Below are 24,745 nucleotides of genomic sequence, written 5' to 3' on the forward strand. Positions count from 1 at the left end.
CTTCACAAAGGATAGCTCAAGACAGATAGAAAGTGAGGCAGATAGGTGGAGTAGAGATTTTCTACTGTTTTTATTTGTTGGCTTTAGGCCTATGTATTTTACTTAGTTGAAAGTGGAAGGTATAGGCTCACTGCTGCATTGGCCTATAGTTCCACGGCACGCAGATAGGTAGAAATGGTAGGATCAATTGTAAAATAAAAAAATAAAAAAACTCATGAGCTGCCTACAATCTTAGAAAAAAGGGTTCCAAAAGAGGTGAACCCTTTTTGGTTCCATGTAGAACCCTTTTGGGTTCCATGTTAGGACCCTCTGTGGAAAGGGTTCTACATTGAACCCAAATGGGGTTCTACCTGGAACCAAAAAAGGGTTATTCAAAGGGTTCTCCTATAGGGACAGCCTTCAGTACCCTTTTGGGTTCTAGATAGCACTTTTTTTTCTAAGAGTGTATGGTCTTTATCATAACACCCATTAAGAAAATGTGTGTGCGCGCAAGCACACAGGTGACTTTCTTCATATTATTTACCTTTATTCACTCGTTCCTCCTCTCTCTGTCTCAGATGTCCATTTAGAGCCCCATAAGAAGCAGCTCCATGTGACGTTAGCCTACCACTTCCCCACCAGTCACCTGACCTCCCTGGAAAAGCTGGCTAAGGGAATCGAGGTGAAGCTAGGCTGTGATTGGCTGGCTGTCCTTTTTTCCCGGGACATACGGTTTGCCAATCATGAGGTAATAATAACCACCTTGTTTTCTGACGCAAACCCTGTCCACCTTCATTTCACATCCAATACTACTCTTGTACTTTCTACTAATCAATACCATGACATGGACCTTGTACATTTTACAATACAAGCTCATGAGACATTTATAATAAGTTATATTCTTCTAGAATCAATGGGAATATACAGTATAATGAATTTAGTAACGGCTGTAAATATCAGAGTGACCCTTTACAGGCTTGCTCATTTACACCTATAGCCTTGCATTGTACTGTATTCTGGTGCTAGATAAGGCATGGGTGTTCTCAAGCTGTGTCCTTCCCTCCCTCTGTTGCAGACGCTGCGCGTGATGTATCCCTACGCCCCTCAGAATGAGGACGAGCTGGAGCTGGTTCCGGGCGACTTTGTCTTCATGTCTCCCTTGGAGCAGAACAACACTAGCGAGGGCTGGGTCTACGGGTCCTCCCTGGCCACGGGGCTGTCCGGCCTATTGCCTGAGAACTACGTCAGCCGGGCAGACGAGTGTGACACCTGGGTCTTCCACGGGTGAGCCCTCAGAATGTGCTGTGCCAGTTTGAGAATGTATTATTTTCACCAGCTTCTTACTTACAGCTCTCGGTCCACAACATGGGGGCTGGGGTCAATTCCATTTCAATTCATTCAATCCCGAAGGAACTGTAGAAGAGCGTGGAGAGTTCTGCTCAGTAGTCAGTAGTGATGAATGAGTAGTACTGAGTATGTGTGTCCTCTACCCTGTCCTCTACTCTTGTCCTCTGTGTCCTCTACCCTATGCAGATCACACTCCTTCTTCAGTTGCTCCGCCCCCTCGGACAAAGTGAGCAGGGAAAGGGGCCTATTTGATGGGCTGCTGGACAGCCGTCTCCTCGACAACACAAGCCCTGGGGACACACCTACCTTGAGCCTCATCTGTCATCCCATGCAGGTAGGTACTGGACGAAGGAAGTCTCTTTAACTGAACCATACAATTGTGATTTTTAGGGCCAGGAGCTTTTCCTGACCAGGATAACTAGTGCCTAGCATTTTATCTTGAAAAAGGATAATTCTTATTCTTGAAGAATGACTTCAATTCAGGGTTATTATATTAAATGAAAATTAAAACGAATCATGAAAAAACGTTTTTAGTAAACTGAAATAAAATAATTAACAAACTAAAACTACATGGAAAATATTATCTTTGACTCCAAAACGAACTCAAATATAATAAAAACAATCATGAATTATGTTCAGTTTTAGTTTGTAAGTTTTTTTTCTCACAATACATTTTTTAAATAAAAAACAAATATAAAACGACAAAACTATAATACCCTTGCTTCAATAGCAAAGCTCTTTTTCTGGTGTAACAGGTCAGGATTCCATAGCCACAGGCAGAACAGTTGAAACTGGAGCAGCAGCACAGCCAGGTGGACTGGGGACAGCAAGGAGTCATCATGCCAGGTAGTCCTGAGGCATGGTCCTAGGGCTCAGGTCCTCCAAGAGAGAGAAAGAAAGAGAAAATTAGAGAGAGCATATTTAAATTCACACAGGACACAGGATAAGACAGGAGAAGTACTCCAGATATAACAAACTGACCCTAGCCCCCGACACATAAACTACTGCAGCATAAATACTGGAGGCTGAGACAGGAGGGGTCAGGAGACACTGTGGCCCCATCCGATGATACCCCGGGACAGGGCCAAACAGGAAGGATATAACCCCACCCACTTTGCCAAAGCACAGCCCCCACACCACTAGAGGGATATCTTCAACCAGCAACTTACCATCCTGAGACAAGGCTCCGCCACGGCACTACCCAAGGGGGGGGGGGGGGTCGCCAACCCAGACAGGAAGATCACATTAGTGACTCAACCCACTCAAGTGACGCACCCCTCCTAGGGACGGCATGAAAGAGCACCAGTAAGCCAGTGACTCAGCCCCTGTAATAGGGTTAGAGGCAGAGAATCCCAGTGGAAAGAGGGGAACCGGCCAGGCAGAGACAGCAAGGGCGGTTCGTTGCTCCAGGGCCTTTCCGTTCACCTTCACACTCCTGGGCCAGACTACACTCAATCATATGACCCACTGAAGAGATGAGTCTTCAGTAAAGACTTAAAGGTTGAGACCGCGTTTGCGTCTCTCACATGGGTTGGCAGACCATTCCATAAAAATGTAGCTCTATAGTAGAAAGCCCTGCCTCCCGCTGTTTGCTTAGAAATTCTAGGGACAATTAGGAGGCCTGCGTCTTGTGACCGTAGCATACATGAAGGTATGAACGGCAGGACCAAATCAGAAAGATAGGTAGGAGCAAGCCCATGTAATGCTTTGTAGGTTAGCAGTAAAACCTTGAAATCAGCCCTTGCCTTAACAGGAAGCCAGTGTAAGGAGGCTAGACCTGGAGTAATATGATAAAAAATGTTGGTTCTAGTCATGATTCTAGCAGCGTATTTCGCACTAACTGAAGTTTATTTTGTGCTTTATCCGGGTAGCCGTAAAGTAGAGCATTGCAGTAGTCTAACCTAGAAGTAACAAAAGCATGGATTAAATTTTTCTGCATCATTTTTGGACAGAAAGTTTCTGATTTTTGCAATGTTACGTAGATGGAAAAAAGCTGTCTTTGAAACAGTCTTGATATGTTCGTCAAAAGAGAGATCAGGGTCCAGAGTAATGCCAAGGTCCTTCACAGTTTTATTTGAGACGACTGTACAACCATTAAGATTAATTATCAGATTCAACAGAAGATCTCTTTGTTTCTTGGGACCTAGAACAAGCATCTCTGTTTTGTCTGAGTTTAAAAGTAGAAAGTTTGCAGCTATCCACTTCCTTATGTCTGAAACACAGGCTTCTAGCGAGAGCAATATTGGGGCTTCACCATGTTTCATTGAAATGTACAGCAGTGTGTCATCCGCATAGCAGTGAAAGTTAACATTATGTTTTCGAATTACATCCCCAAGAGGTAAAATATATAGTGAAAACAATAGGAGGAACACCGAAATTTACAGCTGATTTGTCAGAGTACAAACCATTCACAGAGACAAACTGATATCTTTCCGACAGATAAGATCTAAACCAGGCCAGAACTTGTCCGTGTAGACCAATTTGGGTTTTCAATCTCTCCAAAAGAATGTGGTGATCGATGATATCAAAAGCAGCACTAAGGTCTAGGAGCACGAGGACAGATGCAGAGCCTCGGTCTGATGCCATTAAAAGGTCATTTACCACCTTCACAAGTGCAGTCTCAGTGCTATGATGGGGTTTAAAACCAGACTGAAGCATTTTGTATATATTGTTTGTCTTCAGGAAGGCAGTGAGTTGCTGCGCAACAGCCTTTTCTAAAAATGTTGAGAGGAATGGAAGATTCGATATAGGCCGATAGTTTTTTATATTTTCTGCCACTTTTAGTGAGTTTGGTACACATCCGGTGGATAGAGAGCCGTTTATTATGTCCAACATAGGAGGGCCAAGCACAGGAAGCAGCTCTTTCAGTAGTTTAGTTGGAATAGGGTCCAGTATGCAGCTTGAAGGTTTAGAGGCCATGATTATTTTCATCATTGTGTCAAGAGATATAGTACTAAAACACTTGAGTGTCTCTCTTGATCCTAGGTCCTGGCATACGCAGATTTAAAGAGGAGTCCGTAATTTGCTTTCTCATAATCATGATATTTTCCTTGAAAGAAGTTCATGAATTTATTACTCCTGAAGTGAAAGCCATCTTCACTTAGGGAATGTTGCTTTTTAGTTAGCTTTGCGACAGTATCAAAAATACATTTCAGATTGTTCTTATTTTCCTCAATTAAGTTGGAAAAATAGGATGATCGAGCAGCAGTAAGGGCTCTTCTATACTGCACGGTACTGTCTTTCCAAGCTAGTCGGAAGACTTCCAGTTTGGTGTGGCGGCATTTCCGTTCCAATTTTCTGGAAGCTTGCTTCAGAGCTCGGGTATTTTCTGTATACCAGGGAGCTAGTTTCTAATGAGAAATGTTTTTTAGTTTTTAGGAGTGCAACTGCATCTAGGGTATTAGGCAAGGTTAAATTGAGTTCCTCAGTTAGGTGGTTAACTGATTTTTGTCCTCTGACGTCCTTGGGTAGGCAGAGGGAGTCTGGAAGGGCATCAAGGAATCTTTGTGTACTGATCAATTCTCTAAAATGTTGGGAAATGTTATGGATTTGAGTCCCCAATTCACTGTATTGTTTCTTAGGTGCTTCGAGTCAGCAGCAATCACTCTCAGATGCCCAAGCGGACCCTGTTTGTCTGCCGGCACGGTGAGCGGATGGATGTGGTGTTTGGGAAACACTGGCTTTCACTGTGCTCTGATTCCAAAGGTGAGCAGAGTCAGACCAATGGTACTGGAGGTGCAATCCTAAAAGCAAGTGTGCTTTCAAAGGAGTCATACATGTTGAGTTTGGATGAATCTGATGTTTTTGATAGGATAGATAAAAGAGCAGTATTGTTTGTAGGTTTTGAAACCGTAACAGCAGTGTGCTGGGTTATGGTGTTCTGTTCTACAGGTAGATATGTGCGCACTAACCTGAACATGCCAGTCAGCCTGCCCATGTGGAGTGGAGGACACAGAGAGTACAACATGGACACCCCCATCACTGTGTTTGGTTCCACACAAGCACGAACAGTGGGTATGTGGTTGTCAACACATAGTAGTAGACTATGTTATCTGCCCAATTCCATATCTCATGTTTCATTGCAGCGTGATAACAATCTATTCCCCTGTCTATTTGTCTGTCTGTGTTGCAGGCGAGGCGTTGTTGGAGAGCAACACAGTGATAGACTTTGTGTACTGTTCGCCCTCTCTGCGCTGTGTCCAGACTGCTCAGAACATCCTCAAAGGTAACCAGCCTGTAGCTACTTGCCACTACAAATCCTATTTAGGATTTTTTTGAAACATCCATAATCCTCTCTAACATTTGATGAAGATTTAAAGGGGCAATGTGCAGTTGCTACATCCATTTTGGGGCTGAGGTTGGAGTGTTGTGGCGTCTGTTCTTGCAGCGACACGGTCATTTGTGCTCGTCTCTTCCTGTTTTTGTTTTTCTGTTTAAAGTGTTTTAAAGTTGAGAAGTACTGCAATCCTGCCCACATTACAACTAAGCACAAGGTCTGCACTAAAGACATTGAACTCATTGCTCCTAACCTACAGCCATACGACCTGCCACAGGAAATAAATCAGGTCTGATTATTTATTGTTTACATAGCGTCCTCCGCTGACATCCAAATAGCTGCCGACTAGATTCATGACCTTGTATCCCAGGCTGAGACAGAGTCACCTGAAGCATTGAAGCTAATCATGGGAGACTGTAACGTGTGCAATATATCTGAACATTTACCATCATATCAGCAATATGTTACATGTCCTACCCCAAATGAAGCCTGTCTGGACGTCTGTTAAGGTAACATCCCAGGTGCGTATTTTTCCAAAGCACTACCCAATCTTGGGGGTAGGGATCATAACATGGTTCAGCTCATGCCAGTCTACAAAGCGCGTCTGCAGGGAGAGAAGGCTGAAAAGGTGGAGATTAAAAGCTGGACTCCAGGGCCTCCCGGGTGGCGCATTGGTTAAGGGCGCTGTACTGCAGCGCCAGCTGTGCCACCAGAGACTCTGGGTTTGCGCCCAGGCTCTGTCGTAACCGGCCGTGACCGGGAGGTCCGTGGGGTGACGCACAATTGGCCTAGCGTTGCCTGGGTTAGGGCTGGTTTGGCCAGTAGGGATATCTTTGTCTCATCGTGCACCAGCGACTCCTGTGGCGGGCCGTGTGCAGTGCGCGCTAACCAAGGTTGCCAGGTGCATGGTGTTTCCTCCGACACATTGGCGCGGCTCGCTTCTGGGTTGGATGTGCGCCGTGTTAAGAAGCAGGCTTGGTTGGGTTGTGTATCGGAGGACTCGTGACTTTCAACCTGTGTCTCTCCCGAGCCCGGGAGTTGTAGCTTGTATCTTGTAGACAAGATAGTAGCTACTAACAATTGGATACCACGAAAAACGAAAAAGAAAAGCTGGACTCCTGAAACTACTGAAGGCCTCCAGGACAGTTTTGAGTCCACTGACTGGGCGGCCCTGACGGACAGCGCCGATGACCTGTAAGAGGCAGCGGATACCGCATTACCGTTCCAGAAGTTGTTCCAGCTGTCAGTGGGATAATTCCAGACTCATGGAAGAAGTGGCTGATTTTCCCAATACCTAAAAACAACAGGCCAAACCAATTGGCACACCGTGTTGATGATGCGTTACTGGACATGCTGAACAATATCAACCAACATTTAGAAAAGACAAATAGCCTAATCAAAATTGTATTCATTGACTTCAGTAGCGCGTTTAACACCATCCAACCCCACCTACTGGTGAATTTGGGTGTCAACTCTCTACTGATCAAGTGGATGAATAGTTTCCTTTTGAACCGTACTCAACAATTGAAGTTTACCTCTGCCATCTCTACATTTTGAACGGTGAATACGGGAGCCCCTCAGGTTTGCGTGCTTTCACCGATACTGTACACACTGTACTGTTAGGTTCTAAATATCAGAGTAAGAAATTGACGGACACTATACAAGCTCCAACCAAGTTTATTCACCCAATTGATCGAACAGCTGAACAGATAAAAACACATTTCCACCAGCGATATTATATATACCCCAATTCGGGTGGAGTCTCCTCTCTAAACATTAAATCTTTATTGCTAGGCAGGAAGTTAAGTGATACGGGCAATAAACTGATCCTTCTCCCTTAATGTGACCTGACCTGACCTCGAGCCACTTCCCCGCGAAACCACATATCTCCATCCTTCTCAGTGTCTGCCACATGTGATTACCTTTACTTTACTCATTACATACCAAGCTAAATTGCTTCCACCAGATACATTCCTCCTACAGATAACCATTCACTTCTGGTGTAGACCCTAGACTATAGCACTCAATAGTTCAATCGGATACCTGATAATTAACAATATTCCAAGTTTAGCCAGAACTCATCAGTACACAAACGATTGTCAAGCCTCTGACGCAGCCCACATTTATTTGTTTAATATGCAGATGATACCGCTGTGGAGCGTTTCCTCCAACCAGACCAAGCCTCTCTTCAAGGTTTTGTTAGACGAACTGCAAGATTTGTCCAGTGGTGTGCAAATAACTTTCTTGAAATAAACGTTAAGAAAACAAAAGAGATGGAAATTGATTTCAGAAGGAACAAAACTCCACTACCACCTACGAAAATCAATGGGGGATCAGTTGATAGAGTGACCACATATAAGTACCTGGGAATCTAAATTGACAATACACTGAAATTCAATGACTGTGCCTTTGCAAAGATAAAGAAATTGCAAAAGATATAATTTTTTTTAATGCAAACTGAACCACTTTAATGTTGACCGCCGTATCTTACAAATGTTCTATAAATCTGTCCAGAGTGTGCTGTACTTTGGTTTGATATGCGTGTTCGGAAACATGCGAGTGCAAGACCAAGTCAAGCTTCAGCGCTTGATTAAGACGGCGGGAAGGATAATTGGTATAGATCAAGAATCAGCCACCAACCTATACACAAAACTCGTCCTCCTAAAACTTGAAAGCATTTTATAGGACGGTACTCATCCCCTTCACTCAAAACTCAGTCACAGCAGCATTCGGACAAGAGGAAAGAGACTTCTTCAAGAGAAAATGAAAACAGATAGATATGGGGACTCTTTTATTCCAACGGCCATTAGGTTGTATAATAGATAGTCTGTTTGTCCCTCCAGTATATAGTATATTGCACTTTCCCTTTAAATGTGAAGCTATTGCACTTTGAATGAATTATTTTGTGTAGTTTCTATGTTTTCATGTTTTATGTACTGTCTTTTTAAACACATGACCAAATGAATTTGTCGGGATAATGATGGGATAATAAAGTTGATGTGAATCTGAATCGGAATTGTATGTAAACAATCTAATTTATAAATGCTTCATAAGCTTAGTACGCTTTGTTATTGTTTCAACCGTGGATTGCCCCTTTTGTGGTAGAAGTGCACTTACTGTATGTAGATCTGAGAGGGGTTTGATACCATTAGTCAATATGGTAGTATTTCCCTTTCCTTCTGATGGGCAGTAGCGGTGCGTGGGTAAAATCACTGGGGAAGCCAGAAGAAAAAGCCATATTAAAACCTATGTGTTGTGATAATTGCATTCTTTGCTCTATAACCGGTTAGTTCATATGCCTTAACACCGTGATATTTAGGCCTAAGGCCCAGACAATAAGAAGACACAGTGGCAGAATAAATTCAACTACACCTTTGTTTCATCACAAAACCGGACTCCACAAAGCATATTGCATGTAACAAACAGTGACCAACAGCAAGTTAACGTTCCAAAATTTTCAGAATACTAAACAACTATTGATTTATAACCACAATGAGTTACCGCAAGTCGCAAAGAAAACACGAGCTGCCTCCACTATAACAGCACCATTTCAACTTCAAGATATCAACATCATCAAATCACCTATGCTTAGTCTAATACAGTCTAAAAGATACCAAAAACAATATAGTCCAATTAACGTAAGCTAAATATGATGTGGCTGTCCATGGTTCTGATTTCTGTGCGTGTGTGCGTGTGTGCGTGTGTGTGTGTGTGTGTGTGTGTGTGTGTGTGTGTGTGTGTGTGTATCTGCATGCATGTTCGTGTAAATAGAAAAAACATGTTGGCTCACCCTACTTGTAGAGAAACACCAATGCCATCCTCCTCTCTTTCATGTTGACGAAACGGTCCATTACTGTGCATTACAGTACACGGTTTTATTTTTTATTTTCCTAGGCTACCTGGCTAAAATGCTTACTCGCTAGCCTAACTTCCTTTCATGGGCAACGTTTGCTAGTTAACATAAACCTTCTACATCTAGCTACATATTGAACTTCCATCCCCTCAGGTCAAGGGGACAATGTATGAATGAATGGTTGGATCAGAATTTCCGTTATAATCATTGGCCAGTACAGAGAATTAAGTAAAACCACACGTCCAAATCCCTAACTCCATCCATGGCTAATTTAGGGAAAGAACAATGTTTAGCTAGCTAGCTAGCTAGCTTGCCACCAGAGGACAACAACACAACGAGATGCAACAATTATTATTTTTTTTTATGTCAATGACATATGCTCTCAATGTGATTTGACGCCAAATCCAAACTGGCTTCCCTTGAGACTTTTTTTGGTTCGTCAGTACCATTCACAGTTGAGCTCACTCAGTTTAGCTCAATGCTGATTGGCTATTATTTTATACGGGTGGCAACAATGTCATACTCTTTTGGATCAAACAGTATCAGATAAATGGCCTACACATATACAGAGACAGAAGGGCGATGTTTCGCTCGCTCGGATGCTTTCTCCGGTGAAATACATTCAGCCTCTTGTGAATTGAAGGAGAATTATGAAGCACAGAGAGCCGAAAGATAAAAGATTTTTAAAAATATGAGTAAATTATTATTATATATACAGTACCAGTCAAGAGTTTGGACACACCTACTGATTCCATCCATGAATATACGCCACTGCTGATAGGTTAAGGGAAATTGTCTCCATATCGCTTACATTAATCCGATCGTTTCAATCCAATGCTTTCAGATCTACATAAATGACTAGGGTGCAAAGGGTTGTTTTTGGACAGGGCTTTTGTGTGTAGCAGAGGCTACAGTCTTCCTCTTTTGCTGATGTGCCTCTCTGTCTCCCCTTGCAGGTCTGCAGCAGGATGGCAAGCTGAAGATCAGAGTGGAGCCAGGGCTATTCGAGTGGACCAAGTGGGTCTCTGGGAACTCTCTTCCTGCCTGGATCCCTCCCACAGACCTGGCTGCATCCCAGTTCACTGTTGACACAACATACAGGTGATACAGGCAAGACTGTTTCCTGGTTCACCTCCAACCTGTAATCTTACTGGCCATTTACACTATACAAGCGTCACTCGTCTAGCCACGCTAGCCTCGCCCTCATGTGGGTGCTAAGAAGCTTGAAAGCATGCTAGGTAGTGCTACGTATCAACAGCTATTGTCAGCCAATCCAGTAGGGGTTGGAAGCTATGGTGAGATTCGATTGGTCACTCGCATAGCGATATCACCGAGGATTTGAAGAACATTCTGCCTGCCCTTTTCAGCTTCCAGTCCCCCGCCCACTCCGCTTCTTTTGCTTTCCTTGAAATGAACAGTGGTGTAAAGTACTTAAGTAAAAACACTTGAAAGTTATTTTTGGAGTATCTGTACTTTACTATTTATATTTTTGACATCTTTTACTTTTACTTCACACATTCTGAACGAAAGTGATGTACTTTTTACTCCATACATTTTCTCTGACACCCAAAAGTACTCATTACATTTTGAATGCTTAGCAGGACAGACAAATTGTCTAATTCACACACTTCTCAAGAGAACATTCCTGGTCATCCCTAATGCCTCTGATCTGATCTGGCGGACTCACTGAGCACATGCTTCGTTTGTAACTTAAATTCTGAGTGTTGGAGTGTGCCGTGCCCCTGGTTATGTGTACATTTAAAAAATAAAAACAAACATGTTGCCGTCTGATTTGCTTAATATAAGGAATTTTAAATGATTTATACCTTTTTCTTTTGGTACTTAAGTACATATAAACCAAATACTTTTCGACTTTTACTCAAGTTGGTATTTTACTGGGTGACTTTAACTTTTACTTGAGTCATTTTCTATTTAAGTATCTTTACTTTTACTCAAATATGACAAAAGGGTACTTTTCACCCCACTGAAAATGAATGGCTTCCAATGTTTCACAGCACGATGCCACTTCTATGTGTAAACGCAGAGTTAGGCCCAACCCCTAGTCCCTCTAGCCTTGGACCTAGGCACAGCTATAAAGAAACCAGATATATACAAATAATATGGTCAAGATTCCATTAAGACTATCATAGAAGATTATGGAGCTACTACGATATTGCCTATGCTTGTTTAATTCCTTCTGACCTATGTATATGAAGTGGTAAATGTAGGGGCTAAGGGTTGTTGCTGGATGGGGCCAGAGCCTTTTCAGCCATACCTCTGTCTCACATGTTCTCACTGTTTCTTCCCACAGACCTCTCATACCGATAACCAAACTTAGCGTGTCAGAGTCCTATGACACGTACATGAGCCGGAGCTACCAAGTGACCAAAGACATTCTGTCTGACTGCAAAAACATGGGTAATTATGGTGCAGGGTTCAGTCACTGCTGTGGCTTTGGATGGGATGTGAATAAAAATAACAGTCCTGGGTTCAATTAGTACTTACAGTGGGGCAAAGAAATATTTAGTCAGCCACCAATTGTGCATGTTCTGCCACTTAAAAAGATGAGAGAGGCCTGTAATTTTCATCATAGGTACACTTCAACTATGACAGACAAAATGAGAATAAAAAATCCAGAAATTCACATTGTAGGATTTTTAATGAATTTATTTGCAAATTATGGTGGAAAATAAGTAATTGGTCACCTACAAACAAGCAATATTTCTGGCTCTCACAGACCTGTAACTTCTTCTTTAAGAGACTCCTCTGTCCTCCACTCGTTACCTGTATTAATGGCACCTGTTTGAACTTGTTATCAGTATAAAAGACACCTGTCCACAACTTCAAACAGTCACACTCCAAACTCCACTATGGCCAAGACCAAAGAGCTGTCAAAGGACACCAGAAACAAAATTGTAGACCTGCACCAGGCTGGGAAGACTGAATCTGCAATAGGTAAGCAGCTTGGTTTGAAGAAATCAACTGTGGGAGCAATTATTAGGAAATGGAAGACATACAAGACCACTGATAATCTCCCTCGATCTGGGGCTCGACGCAAGATCTCAGCCCGTGGGGTCAAAATGATCACAAGAACAGTGAGCAAAAATCCCAGTACCACATGGGGGGACCCTAGTGAATGACCTGCAGAGAGCTGGGACCAAAGTAACAAAGCCTACCATCAGTAACACATTTACATGACATTTAAGTCATTTAGCAGACGCTCTTATCCAGAGCGACTTACAAATTGGTGAATTCACCTTCTGACATCCAGTGGAACAGCCACTTTACAATAGTGCATCTAAATCATTTAAGGGTTGGGGGTGAGAAGGATTACTTATCCTATCCTAGGTATTCCTTGAAGAGGTGGGGTTTCAGGTGTCTCCGGAAGGTGGTGATTGACTCCGCTGTCCTGGCGTCGTGAGGGAGTTTGTTCCACCATTGGGGGGCCAGAGCAGCGAACAGTTTTGACTGGGCTGAGCGGGAACTGTACTTCCTCAGTGGTAGGGAGGCGAGCAGGCCAGAGGTGGATGAACGCAGTGCCCTTGTTTGGGTGTAGGGCCTGATCAGAGCCTGGAGGTACTGCGGTGCCGTTCCCCTCACAGCTCCGTAGGCAAGCACCATGGTCTTGTAGCGGATGCGAGCCTCAACTGGAAGCCAGTGGAGAGAGCGGAGGAGCGGGGTGACGTGAGAGAACTTGGGAAGGTTGAACACCAGACGGGCTGCGGCGTTCTGGATGAGTTGTAGGGGTTTAATGGCACAGGCAGGGAGCCCAGCCAACAGCGAGTTGCAGTAATCCAGACGGGAGATGACAAGTGCCTGGATTAGGACCTGCGCCGCTTCCTGTGTGAGGCAGGGTCGTATTCTGCGGATGTTGTAGAGCATGAACCTACAGGAACGGGCCACCGCCTTGATGTTAGTTGAGAACGACAGGGTGTTGTCCAGGATCACGCCAAGGTTCTTAGCGCTCTGGGAGGAGGACACAATGGAGTTGTCAACCGTGATGGCGAGATCATGGAACGGGCAGTCCTTCCCCGGGAGGAAGAGCAGCTCCGTCTTGCCGAGGTTCAGCTTGAGGTGGTGATCCGTCATCCACACTGATATGTCTGCCAGACATGCAGAGATGCGATTCGCCACCTGGTCATCAGAAGGGGGAAAGGAGAAGATTAATTGTGTGTCGTCTGCATAGCAATGATAGGAGAGACCATGTGAGGTTATGACAGAGCCAAGTGACTTGGTGTATAGCGAGAATAGGAGAGGGCCTAGAACAGAGCCCTGGGGGACACCAGTGGTGAGAGCGCGTGGCGAGGAGACAGATTCTCGCCACGCCACCTGGTAGGAGCGACCTGTCAGGTAGGACGCAATCCAAGCGTGGGCCGCACCGGAGATGCCCAACTCGGAGAGGGTGGAGAGGAGGATCTGATGGTTCACAGTATCGAAGGCAGCCGATAGGTCTAGAAGGATGAGAGCAGAGGAGAGAGAGTTAGCTTTAGCAGTGCGGAGCGCCTCCGTGATACAGAGAAGAGCAGTCTCAGTTGAATGACTAGTCTTGAAACCTGACTGATTTGGATCAAGAAGGTCATTCTGAGAGAGATAGCGGGAGAGCTGGCCAAGGACGGCACATTCAAGAGTTTTGGAGAGAAAAGAAAGAAGGGATACTGGTCTGTAGTTGTTGACATCGGAGGGATCGAGTGTAGGTTTTTTCAGAAGGGGTTTAACTCTCGCTCTCTTGAAGACGGAAGGGACGTAGCCAGCGGTCAGGGATGAGTTGATGAGCGAGGTGAGGTAAGGGAGAAGGTCTCCGGAAATGGTCTGGAGAAGAGAGGAGGGGATGGGGTCAAGCGGGCAGGTTGTTGGGCGGCCGGCCGTCACAAGAAGCGAGATTTCATCTGGAGAGAGAGGGGAGAAAGAGGTCAGAGCACAGGGTAGGGCAGTGTGAGCAGAACCAGCGGTGTCGTTTGACTTAGCAAACGAGGATCGGATGTCGTCGACCTTCTTTTCAAAATGGTTGACGAAGTCATCTGCAGAGAGGGAGGAGAGGGGGGGAGGGGGAGGAGGATTCAGGAGGGAGGAGAAGGTGGCAAAGAGCTTCCTAGGGTTAGAGGCAGATGCTTGGAATTTAGAGTGGTAGAAAGTGGCTTTAGCAGCAGAGACAGAGGAGGAAAATGTAGAGAGGAGGGAGTGAAAGGATGCCAGGTCCGCAGGGAGGTGAGTTTTCCTCCATTTCCGCTCGGCTGCCCGGAGCTCTGTTCTGTGAGCTCGCAATGAGTCGTCGAGCCACGGAGCGGGAGGGGAGGACCGAGCCAGCCTGGAGGATAGGGGACATAGAGAGTCAAAGGATGCAGAAAGGGAAGAGAGGAGGGTTGAGGAGGCAGAATCAGGAGATAGGTTGGAGAAGGTATGAGCAGAGGGAAGAGATGATAGGATGGAAGAGGAGAGAGTAGCGGGGGAGAGAGAGCGAAGGTTGGGACGGCGCGATACCATCCGAGTAGGGGCAGTGTGGGAAGTGTTGGATGAGAGCGAGAGGGAAAAGGATACAAGGTAGTGGTCGGAGACTTGGAGGGGAATTGCAATGAGGTTAGTGGAAGAACAGCATCTAGTAAAGATGAGGTTGAGCGTATTGCCTGCCTTGTGAGTAGGGGGGGGAAGGTGAGAGGGTGAGGTCAAAAGAGGAGAGGAGTGGAAAGAAGGAGGCAGAGAGGAATGAGTCAAAGGTAGACGTGGGGAGGTTAAAGTCGCCCAGGACTGTGAGAGGTGAGCCTTCCTCAGGAAAGGAGCTTATCAAGGCATCAAGCTCATTGATGAACTCTCCGAGGGAACCTGGAGGGCGATAAATGATAAGGATGTTAAGCTTGAAAGGACTGGTAACTGTGACAGCATGGAATTCAAAGGAGGCGATAGACAGATGGGTAAGGGGAGAAAGAGAGAATGACCACTTGGGAGAGATGAGGATCCCGGTGCCACCACCCCGCTGACCAGAAGCTCTCGGGGTGTGCGAGAACACGTGGGCGGACGAAGAGAGAGCAGTAGGAGTAGCAGTGTTATCTGTGGTGATCCATGTTTCCGTCAGTGCCAAGAAGTCGAGGGACTGGAGGGAGGCATAGGCTGAGATGAACTCTGCCTTGTTGGCCGCAGATCGGCAGTTCCAGAGGCTACCGGAGACCTGGAACTCCACGTGGGTCGTGCGCGCTGGGACCACCAGATTAGGGTGGCCGCGGCCACGCGGTGTGGAGCGTTTGTATGGTCTGTGCAGAGAGGAGAGAACAGGGATAGATAGACACATAGTTGACAGGCTACAGAAGAGGCTACGCTAATGCAAAGGAGATTGGAATGACAAGTGGACTACACGTCTCGAATGTTCAGAAAGTTAAGCTTACGTAGCAAGAATCTTATTGACTAAAATGATTGAAATGATACAGTACTGCTGGAGTAGGCTAGCTGGCAGTGGCTGCGTTGTTGACTTTGTAGGCTAGCTGGCAGTGGCTGCGATGTTGACACTACACTAATCAAGTCGTTCCGTCAAGTGTAATAGTTTCTACAGTGCTGCTATTCGGGGGCTAGCTGGCTAGCTAGCAGTGTTGATTGCGTTACGTTACGTTAAAAGAACGACAATAGCTGGCTAGCTAACCTAGAAAATCGCTCTAGACTACACAATTGTCTTAGATACAAAGACGGCTATGTAGCTAGCTAGCTACGATCAAACAAATCAAACCGTTGTACTGTAATAGTTTCTACAGTGCTGCTATTCGGGGGCTAGCTGGCTAGCTAGCAGTGTTGATTGCGTTACGTTACGTTAAAAGAACAACAATAGCTGGCTAGCTAACCTAGAAAATCGCTCTAGACTACACAATTGTCTTAGATACAAAGACGGCTATGTAGCTAGCTAGCTACGATCAAACAAATCAAACCGTTGTACTGTAATGAAGTGAAATGAAAATGTGATACTACCAGTGGAGCGAAGCGGAAGTTAGTTGAAGTTCTATTCGGTAGAGGTTGGCTAGCTGTTGGCTAGCTAGCTAGCAGCATCTCCTACGTTAAGGACGACAAATAGCTGGCTAGCTAACCTCGGTAAATTAAGATAATCACTCTAAGTCTACACACTCTAAACTACACAATTATCTTGGATACGAAGACAGCAAAGACAACTATGTAGCTAGCTAACACTTCACTAATCGAGTCGTTCAGTTGAGTGTAATAGTTTCTACAGTGCTGGTGGACAGTGGACGTTAGCTAGCTGCTAAGCTAGCTGCTGGGCAGATAGCAGTGTAGACTACGTTAGGACGACTACGTTAGGACGACGAAATACGATAATTACGCAATTATCTTTGATACAGAGACGGCTATGTAGCTAGCTAAGAAGAAATTGCTAAGATTAGACAAATCAAACCGTTGTACTATAATGAAATGTAATGAAAAATGTAATGAAAAGTTATACTACCTGCGGACCGAAGTGTAGATGCGACCGCTCGCTCCAACCCGGAACCGGGTTGGAGCGAGCACTACGCCGCCAGGGACTCAAATCCTGCAGTGCCATATGTGTCCCCCTGCTTAAGCCAGTACATGTCCAGGCCCGTCTGAAGTTTGCTAGAGAGCATTTGGATGATCCAGAAGAAGATTGGGAGAATGTCATATGGTCAGATGAAACCAAAATAGTCGTCGTGTTTGGAGGAGTAAGAATGCTGAGTTGCATCCAAAGAACACCATACCTACTGTGAAGCATGGAGGTCGAAACATCATGCTTTGGGGCTGTTTTTCTGCAAAGGGACCAGGACGACTGATCCGTGTAAAGGAAAGAATGAATAGGGCCATGTATCGTGAGATTTTGAGTGAAAACCTCCTTCCATGAGCAAGGGCATTGAAGATGAAACGTGGCTGGGTCTTTCAGCATGACAATGATCCCAAACACACCGCCCGGGCAATGAAGGAGTGGCTTCGTAAGAAGCATTTCAAGGTCCTGGAGTGGCCTAGCCAGTCTCCAGATCTCAACCCCATAGAAAATCTTTGGGGGGAGTTGAAAGTCCGTGTTGCCCAGCAATAGCCCCAAAACATAACTGCTCTAGAGGAGATCTGCATGGAGGAATGGGCCAGAATACCAGCAACAGTGTGTGAAAACCTTGTGAAGACTTACAGAAAACGTTTGACCTCTGTCATTGCCAACAAAGGGTATATAACAAAGTATTGAGATAACAAAAGTTTATTGACCAAATACTTATTTTCCACCATAATTTGCAAATAAATTCATTGAAAATCCTACAATGTGATTTTCTGGATTTTTTTCCCTCATTTTGTCTGTCATAGTTGAAGTGTACCTATGATGAAAATTACAGGCCTCTCTCATCTTTTTAAGCGGGAGAACTTGCACAATTGGTGGCTGACTAAATACTTTTTTGCCTCACTGTATCTTTCAAATCCTTTAGCTGTGCTCGATTGAGCTTGCCTGGCGCAATGGAATCAACGGATTCCAAAACGGATCCCAAAAGTGCAAACATCTCCCACTCCACTCTAGACAGGCTCAATCAAACGCTCAGGGTATTTGAAAGAAAAATACTTTTTTAACCCAGATGTGATACAGAAACATCATGTGTGGGATGAACATTGGGATTCATTTGGTCCGTGTTGTTCTTCCGTTCCCTCATTTCCTCATCTCCCACTCTGTAGGAAACAACATACTGATTGTTGCCCACGCTTCCTCTCTGGAGGCCTGCACCCGACAGCTCCAGGGCCGCAGCCCCCAGACCTCCAAGGACTTCATCCAAGTAGTCAGGAAGGTCAGCTGGAGTTTATTTTACTCGCTCAATGTGATGTTTTCTTTTGATCTCATTGTGTCTTCCCCCTCACTCTTTTTTTCCTCTTACTTTCACTCTATGCCAGTCTCTCTGTACCTGTGTTTCTGCCTGTGTTTCTGTCTGTCTCTCTCTCTCTGTCTGCCTTTCTCTTTCTCCCCCTGCCTTTCCACCCATACTGCCTTTGTTGCGGCTGACGAGAGCCTCTTTCCCTCCTGTAGATCCCCTACCTGGGTTTCTGTTCCTGCGAGGAGCAGGGCGACACAGGAGTCTGGCAGCTGGTGGACCCGCCCATCCTGCCCCTCACACATGGACCCAACCACAGCTTCAACTGGAAGGAGACCCTCCTTCAGGAATGACATCCACTTCCCTGGAGAGCAGACTTGCTCAGCCCCATTCCAAGGCTTAAGTTTCTGCTCAAATAACAGGGAGAGACCCCACCAGAGTCAATGGGTGGTTGGACCTGGATGTACTGTACTGTACATATTGTCATTTGACAGTATTGTTGACATTTCTAATTTGACAGTATTGTTGTTAGTGAGAGCAGAGAAGAGAAGAGAGTGAAGTTGAAGAGGGCCGGGCTACTGTAAGTCTCAGGGCCTGGGCCTGGTTGATTACATATGACACCGAGTCAACAGCGTCATAAGAATTGTTTGTGTTTGGAAAAGCAATTGCATTCCTTGTCCCTCTTGCATATTAACTGTTGACGAGGGCAAATGTTATCCTCAAAAGCCCTTGACTGTAGCCGCAAGTCATCTCACAGATGTCTCCCAGTGTGGAATCTGTGTTTCTGCGTGTATAAAGTTGATCTCGTTGGGGGGAAAAACCTGCTAAACTTAATCCATGCTCTCTTGAATACTGTACATACAACCACTTATTCATCCATTTAAAAAGATTGCAGTGTGGTCAGTACGATGTCTTTTATGGGCACATTGTATGCTGGTTGTAGAAAAACTTTGTGTTAACGTAGTAACCAAAAAAATACGTCTTTGCCTGGTTGTTATGTGACAAGATAACAACCAGCATATGACGTATTTACTATGACATCTTGAGCTCGTCATAAAAAAATACATCTTTATGTGGTTGTAACCGAGACTAGTTGGAAATCTGGTTTTATGACTTCTTCACAACCAGAAAACTGGTTTACAACTAGTTTGCAACCAGAAAATGAAGTCATTAAGACAACGTGTGTCAAAATGTTTTTCACTGGGTGGCTTGTCACCCGGTTTGGTTGAAACAGTCTCGATGGCACAAAGTGCACTACTGACAATCACAGGTGAGCCTTGGTGAGGCCGGTCAAATAACCAGTAGTTAGGAACTTGTATGTGTTTGTTTTACATAATGTAAGGTCTTATGGCAGAATAGTTGTTGACCACTGCACTAGAAAACATCTTTCAGTCTTCCAGTTGTGAAATATCATATACAAAAGGCCTGTCCCATGGTAGGGAAATACATGTTTTTCTCAGGTGTAGATTTCATTGTGACCTTTTACAGTATGTGCATTTCATTGGGCCATGAAATTTGTTGAGTGCCTCTTAAGATTGAACCTGATTTCTCTTGATGTCTCAGTGATGTCAGAGAGACGTTCTCTGCTCATTGAGTCAGCTTTTGTTTAGCCTCATCTAAATCTATCTGATCTATTCTTTCTGCAAATATTGATTATTATGGAGGCTCTTAAACAATGCTCCGATGCTGTTCTTCCATTGATACATGCAAGTACGATACTTACAAGTACAATTACAAATTTGTGATAAAGGGGTCAGTGAGGAACAAAGCAAGCCTACATGCACTGTTGAGGAAACCCAGGAAATCTGAAAACTGAGGAGGAAGCCATCTCTGTCAATTTGTGTTAATTTATTTTCTCCAATATTATATTTCCGAATGTATATAAACTTTAATTTAAGAAATACACTTTTCACCAAAATGCTTTGGTTTAGAGGACTAGTGGGCTAAGATGTGCAAAAGATTGAAATGAAAACAAACTGATTGAAGGAGGAGATGATACAGTATTCCCTGTATATTCAGATATGAGCATCTCTGAGGTGGGTTCTTTATTTTGTTTCAAATTTGGTTTCAAATACCCCCCCCCCCCCCATATGATACTGACAGTATCACTTTTTCAGATATGTAGAAGTCACATATCAAATAAAAAAATCTGGATATTTTGTTTTGTTTGGTTATCTTTTTTTGGGGGGTGGACAATTCCTTCAACAGTTTGTTCAATACGTAGTATTATGGTTTAGCCACTAGGTGAGGGTGTAAGACCTTTGGAGTTGACTACATACAGTATGTATCTTAGCAGAGGCTTCATGCCCATATGGGGCACAAGGGCACGTGCCCCCTCAGGTTGGTCTTTTTTTGTTTCAGATGTTAAATTAATTACTCAACTTAATTTTTAAGTCCACGTTTTAACATAATAATTTATAAAAATGATCTGTCAGCTGTATTTTGTGGAGGCGGTACACTTACTGGACCAGGCAAAGAGTACCCCCCCCCCACCCACATATAATTGAACAGGTAAAGAGGTATGCTTAGATAACCTATGCAGGAAAATAGACATATTTTTACATAGAATTAGGCATAATGATTATGGATCTAGATTGCAGGAAAAATATGTTTCAGGTGTTTGCAAAATACTCCATTATTACATACTTTGTGCCCCTTTTAAAATAATAGGTGCATGACATCCCTGCCTGATGTGATTTAAAAACAAAGTATTCCTTAGAAGGGATGCTGGAAGTAGACATAAATAACAAACTGAAAGGAATAAGATACTGTGATATTGTGTAAAATAAAATAAAAAAATTAATCTTTTGAGCTTTGGTGGGATGGATTTTTGGCCTGCCAGGTGACATCAACAGAAGGTACATTCGACCGATAAGAAAGAGAGTTTCAAACCTCTCTGACAATAACAGCTAGTTTTCACTTTTCCCCTCCCCACTCAGACCACTCCAAGACAGTCCCAAGCTAAATTCTTGTTTGAGAAAGTGCTCTTTGCCAAGCAGTTTCTTTTTGACCGTTTTAATTGAAAACAATCACATTAAGGTACTTAATTGTTACCCAGAAATTATATGATACTAGGATAAAAAAAAAAGCTGTGTTAGACCTTTAAAGGGATACTTCAGGATTTTGGCCATTTTTATGTGTCTGTCCAGTATAAGGGAAGTTAGAGGTAGTTTTGTGAGACAATGCTAACTAGCGAAGCGCAATGACTGGAAGTCTATGTACCCATAGACTTCCAGTCATTGCTCTAACGCTAGTTAGCAACTTCCTTCAAACTGCACACAGGGACATAATAATGGTATCCACAAATTAATCTGACTCTGAGGAAGTAGATAAAGGGCCTCATTGCTAAAATCCTGACGTATCTCTTTAAGTCATGTTACGCAACCCAAGCCGGGTTAAACCAGAATGAGCTCTGCCGTCAGTCTGATTTAGCAGGCAAACGTGACCATATCACACCCGATGAGGATGCATTTATGTTGTCAGCACCACTGATAATGTACCTAGCAACACACGTAATCATGCATACAAGTAGGCTATACAGGCCCACAGTTGAGCTGTCATAAACCTAGCGGTCAAACAGGGAAATGGTTCTAATAATTTTTCCACCATTCATTTTTCCCATATGGAATTTTAGAAACACTTAAAATGTTTTGTGTAGACTTACCCTGGCGTGACGTTTTGATAACCATGTAAATCTCTCTCGGACAAGACTTTTATCAATATATTCGGCTGTATTTAATATCAGAATCGAAAATGCTAATTAGCATCAAAGAAGACAAGAAGACATGCAAGACTACAAATCATCTTGTTTAATTTTTTGGGAAACAAACAGCATCCTTCTATCAATAGCATCTTTCTCACTTGTTGAGTCCTTATCTCTGTATAATTAGAGACCCAAATGCAACATTTATTTACTCTGACGTTAGGTTATTGTTGCACAGACTTCCAATTATATTTTGTGGCCCCTATTTACCCCTATTTACGCCAGCGTATAAATACACCTGGGGCTTTGGGGATCTGGTTTCAGACACTGTTTCAGCACCAGCAGCAGCTTAAAAAGCCTGGCCAACGGGTTTATCCGAGCTGGGGATATTCGATCTCTGCCACTCTTGTCCTGATTTAACCTGAACTCTCCTTTAATAAGCCAGTCCTCCCCCATCCCCAACAGAACTCTGATTTGGAGGCCAAATTAAACATATTAGTTAGATTTTTTTGTATGTGCTTTGATTGCCCTCTTCTAAAATACCTAAAGTAGACTAGGAAATGAGAGAAGTGATGCATTGACCCACTTGGATGTAAACAGGACTTTTTATTACCTAGGGCTAAAATCTCCACTTAGCAAAGCATCATCTACTACTGCAGTGCAGAAAAACTCAGCAACCATCTGAAAACAAACATGTTTCTATTAAATCTCCCAGACAGATGCTTCTTGATGCATGAAAAAATGATTTGCTGAATATACAACTTTGTTGAAAAGCTCTGCATAGAAATAGGTCATCAACAAAACATTTTATTGAGGAAATTGATATCAAGGTAGATATCAGTTAGATATACTTAGGTAGATATTCAACGTAAATATACAGTTCAATTAAGAATTTTGGTGAACAACTTGATGTAAGGACATTTTGTGTTTTGTGTCCTAATCTTCCTGTCAAAACAAGAGTGATGTTTTACCTTCGTCATAATCTCTCAAAGTCTTTCAGTGTTTAATCTATTCCCCATCTACAGTAGTATAGAGAGCCTGGGTGTCTGGGTCGCATGTCCCCCTCCTTTGTTTCCCTTCAAATTGAAGACCAGCACTTTTATGTGTATCTATTAATTGTTTTGGGTTCGTAATGACTTTTTATTAGAAATTGTGTCTTTTTGAGTTTATTAAGATTGAACTTGCTTTGCTTCCATTTTTGTTGTTCTCTACTTGATTTATCGTAGACTCCTGCCCCTTGTCTGGTCACCTTGGAGACGGGAGTTGGTCAAGGTCTGCCACAACTGTGCCTGTTGACTAACAAGCTACCTGAGCTACTTAAAATTGCGCTTTTAGTCCACTCTGGGCCTGCTGCTGGAGGGGGAAGTCCCCACCAACACAAACACCACCATCACCTTCCCCCAGCTGCCGCCTACCTGGAACCAGAGGGAGACCTGAGTTGACAATGCTGTCTAGCATGCAGTTAAGGGACAGTCGACCCCTACACCTGTGTGAGTGTGGTATGTCTGTCTCACATCATTGTCAGTGTCCAGCCTCAGATTGGAGTTTTCCTTAAATTAAATTAAATCACATTTTATTGGTCACATACACGTGTTTAGCAGATGTTATTGTGGGTGTAGCGAAATGCTTGTGTTTCTAGCTCCAACAGTGCAGTGATATCTAACATGTAATATCTAACAATTTCACAACAATACACACAATATACACACATCCAAAGTAAAGGAATGAAATTAAGAATATATAAATATTTGCACAAGCAATGTCTGAACGGCATAGACTACTAAGATACAGTAGAATAGAATAGAATACAGTATATACATATGAGATGAGTAATACAAAATATATAAACATTACTAAAGTGCCCAGTGATTTCAGGTCTATGTATACAGCGCAGCAGCCTCTAGGGTGCTACTGATGGCTGTTTAACAGTCTGATGGCCTTGAGATACAAGCTGTTTTTCAGTCTCTCAGTCCCAGCTTTGATGCACCTGTGCTGACCTCGCCTTCTGGATGATAGCGGGATGAACAGGCAGTGGCTCGGGTGGTTGTTGTCCTTAATGATCTTTTTGGCCTTCCTGTAACATTGGGTGCTGTAGGTGTCCTGGAGGGAAGGTAGTTTGCCCCCGGTGATCGGTTGGAGAGTCCTGCGATTCTGTCTTATTCTGAAGGCAGCTCTGACTTGAGGACAGAAACAAATGTGATTAGTTAATTTTAGGAAACAAATGTGATTCATTCAGTTTAGGGTTATGGGTTGAAGTTAGGTTAGAAAACAAAATTGCACTATGTTGAACAAGGAAAACTTCACTCAACACCTCTGTAGTGAACTCATAGACGAGTTGTTTTCTGTGGATTGATGCTGGCTTTGGTATCAGTGTACAACCAGTTACAGGGACCCACCAGGGGTTCAATCTCCACAAACTCAGCCTGGAAGAGCAGACCTGTGCTGCCTCTGAAGAATGATGTTTTTGCATGTTTCTAGTAATGCCAATGTTTACAGTACATGGGCCGTCAATGAAAATAAGAATTTGTTCTTAACTGACTTGCCTAGTTAAATAAAGTAAAAATGTCGACTTCTAAGGAGTTTTTCCTAGCCACCGTGCTTCTACACCTGCATTGCTTGCTGTTTTGGGGTTTTAGGCTGAGTTTCTGTACAGCACTTTGAGATATCAGCTGATGTACGAAGGGCTATATAAATAAATTTGATTTGACTTTGAAAAAACTCCTATCCCCACTGGATTGGGCCGTGTCGGTATCATTTCCGAAGCTCTTCTATTGATCGTGTTTATCCTCTGTGATTGCTAT

At 43.7% G+C, this 24,745-nt stretch overlaps 1 protein-coding gene across 1 annotated transcript in view; it reads left to right on the forward strand.

The window, feature by feature from the left end:
- LOC135546300 (ubiquitin-associated and SH3 domain-containing protein B-like) overlaps nucleotides 1-20,400 on the forward strand; it is a 40,719-nt gene extending 20,319 nt beyond the window's left edge. Inside the window, exons 5-14 of the mRNA XM_064974630.1 lie at nucleotides 558-727; nucleotides 1,055-1,263; nucleotides 1,513-1,660; nucleotides 4,908-5,031; nucleotides 5,218-5,340; nucleotides 5,459-5,551; nucleotides 10,412-10,556; nucleotides 11,767-11,873; nucleotides 18,111-18,220; nucleotides 18,457-20,400. Of these exons, the coding sequence (XP_064830702.1) occupies nucleotides 558-727; nucleotides 1,055-1,263; nucleotides 1,513-1,660; nucleotides 4,908-5,031; nucleotides 5,218-5,340; nucleotides 5,459-5,551; nucleotides 10,412-10,556; nucleotides 11,767-11,873; nucleotides 18,111-18,220; nucleotides 18,457-18,594 (1,367 nt within the window). The 3' untranslated portion in view covers nucleotides 18,595-20,400. The remainder of the gene's footprint in view (nucleotides 1-557; nucleotides 728-1,054; nucleotides 1,264-1,512; nucleotides 1,661-4,907; nucleotides 5,032-5,217; nucleotides 5,341-5,458; nucleotides 5,552-10,411; nucleotides 10,557-11,766; nucleotides 11,874-18,110; nucleotides 18,221-18,456) is intronic.
- The last annotated feature ends 4,345 nt before the right edge of the window (nucleotides 20,401-24,745 follow it).

This window comes from Oncorhynchus masou, chromosome 9 (assembly GCF_036934945.1).
Source record: "Oncorhynchus masou masou isolate Uvic2021 chromosome 9, UVic_Omas_1.1, whole genome shotgun sequence".
NCBI classification, from domain to species: domain Eukaryota; kingdom Metazoa; phylum Chordata; class Actinopteri; order Salmoniformes; family Salmonidae; genus Oncorhynchus; species Oncorhynchus masou.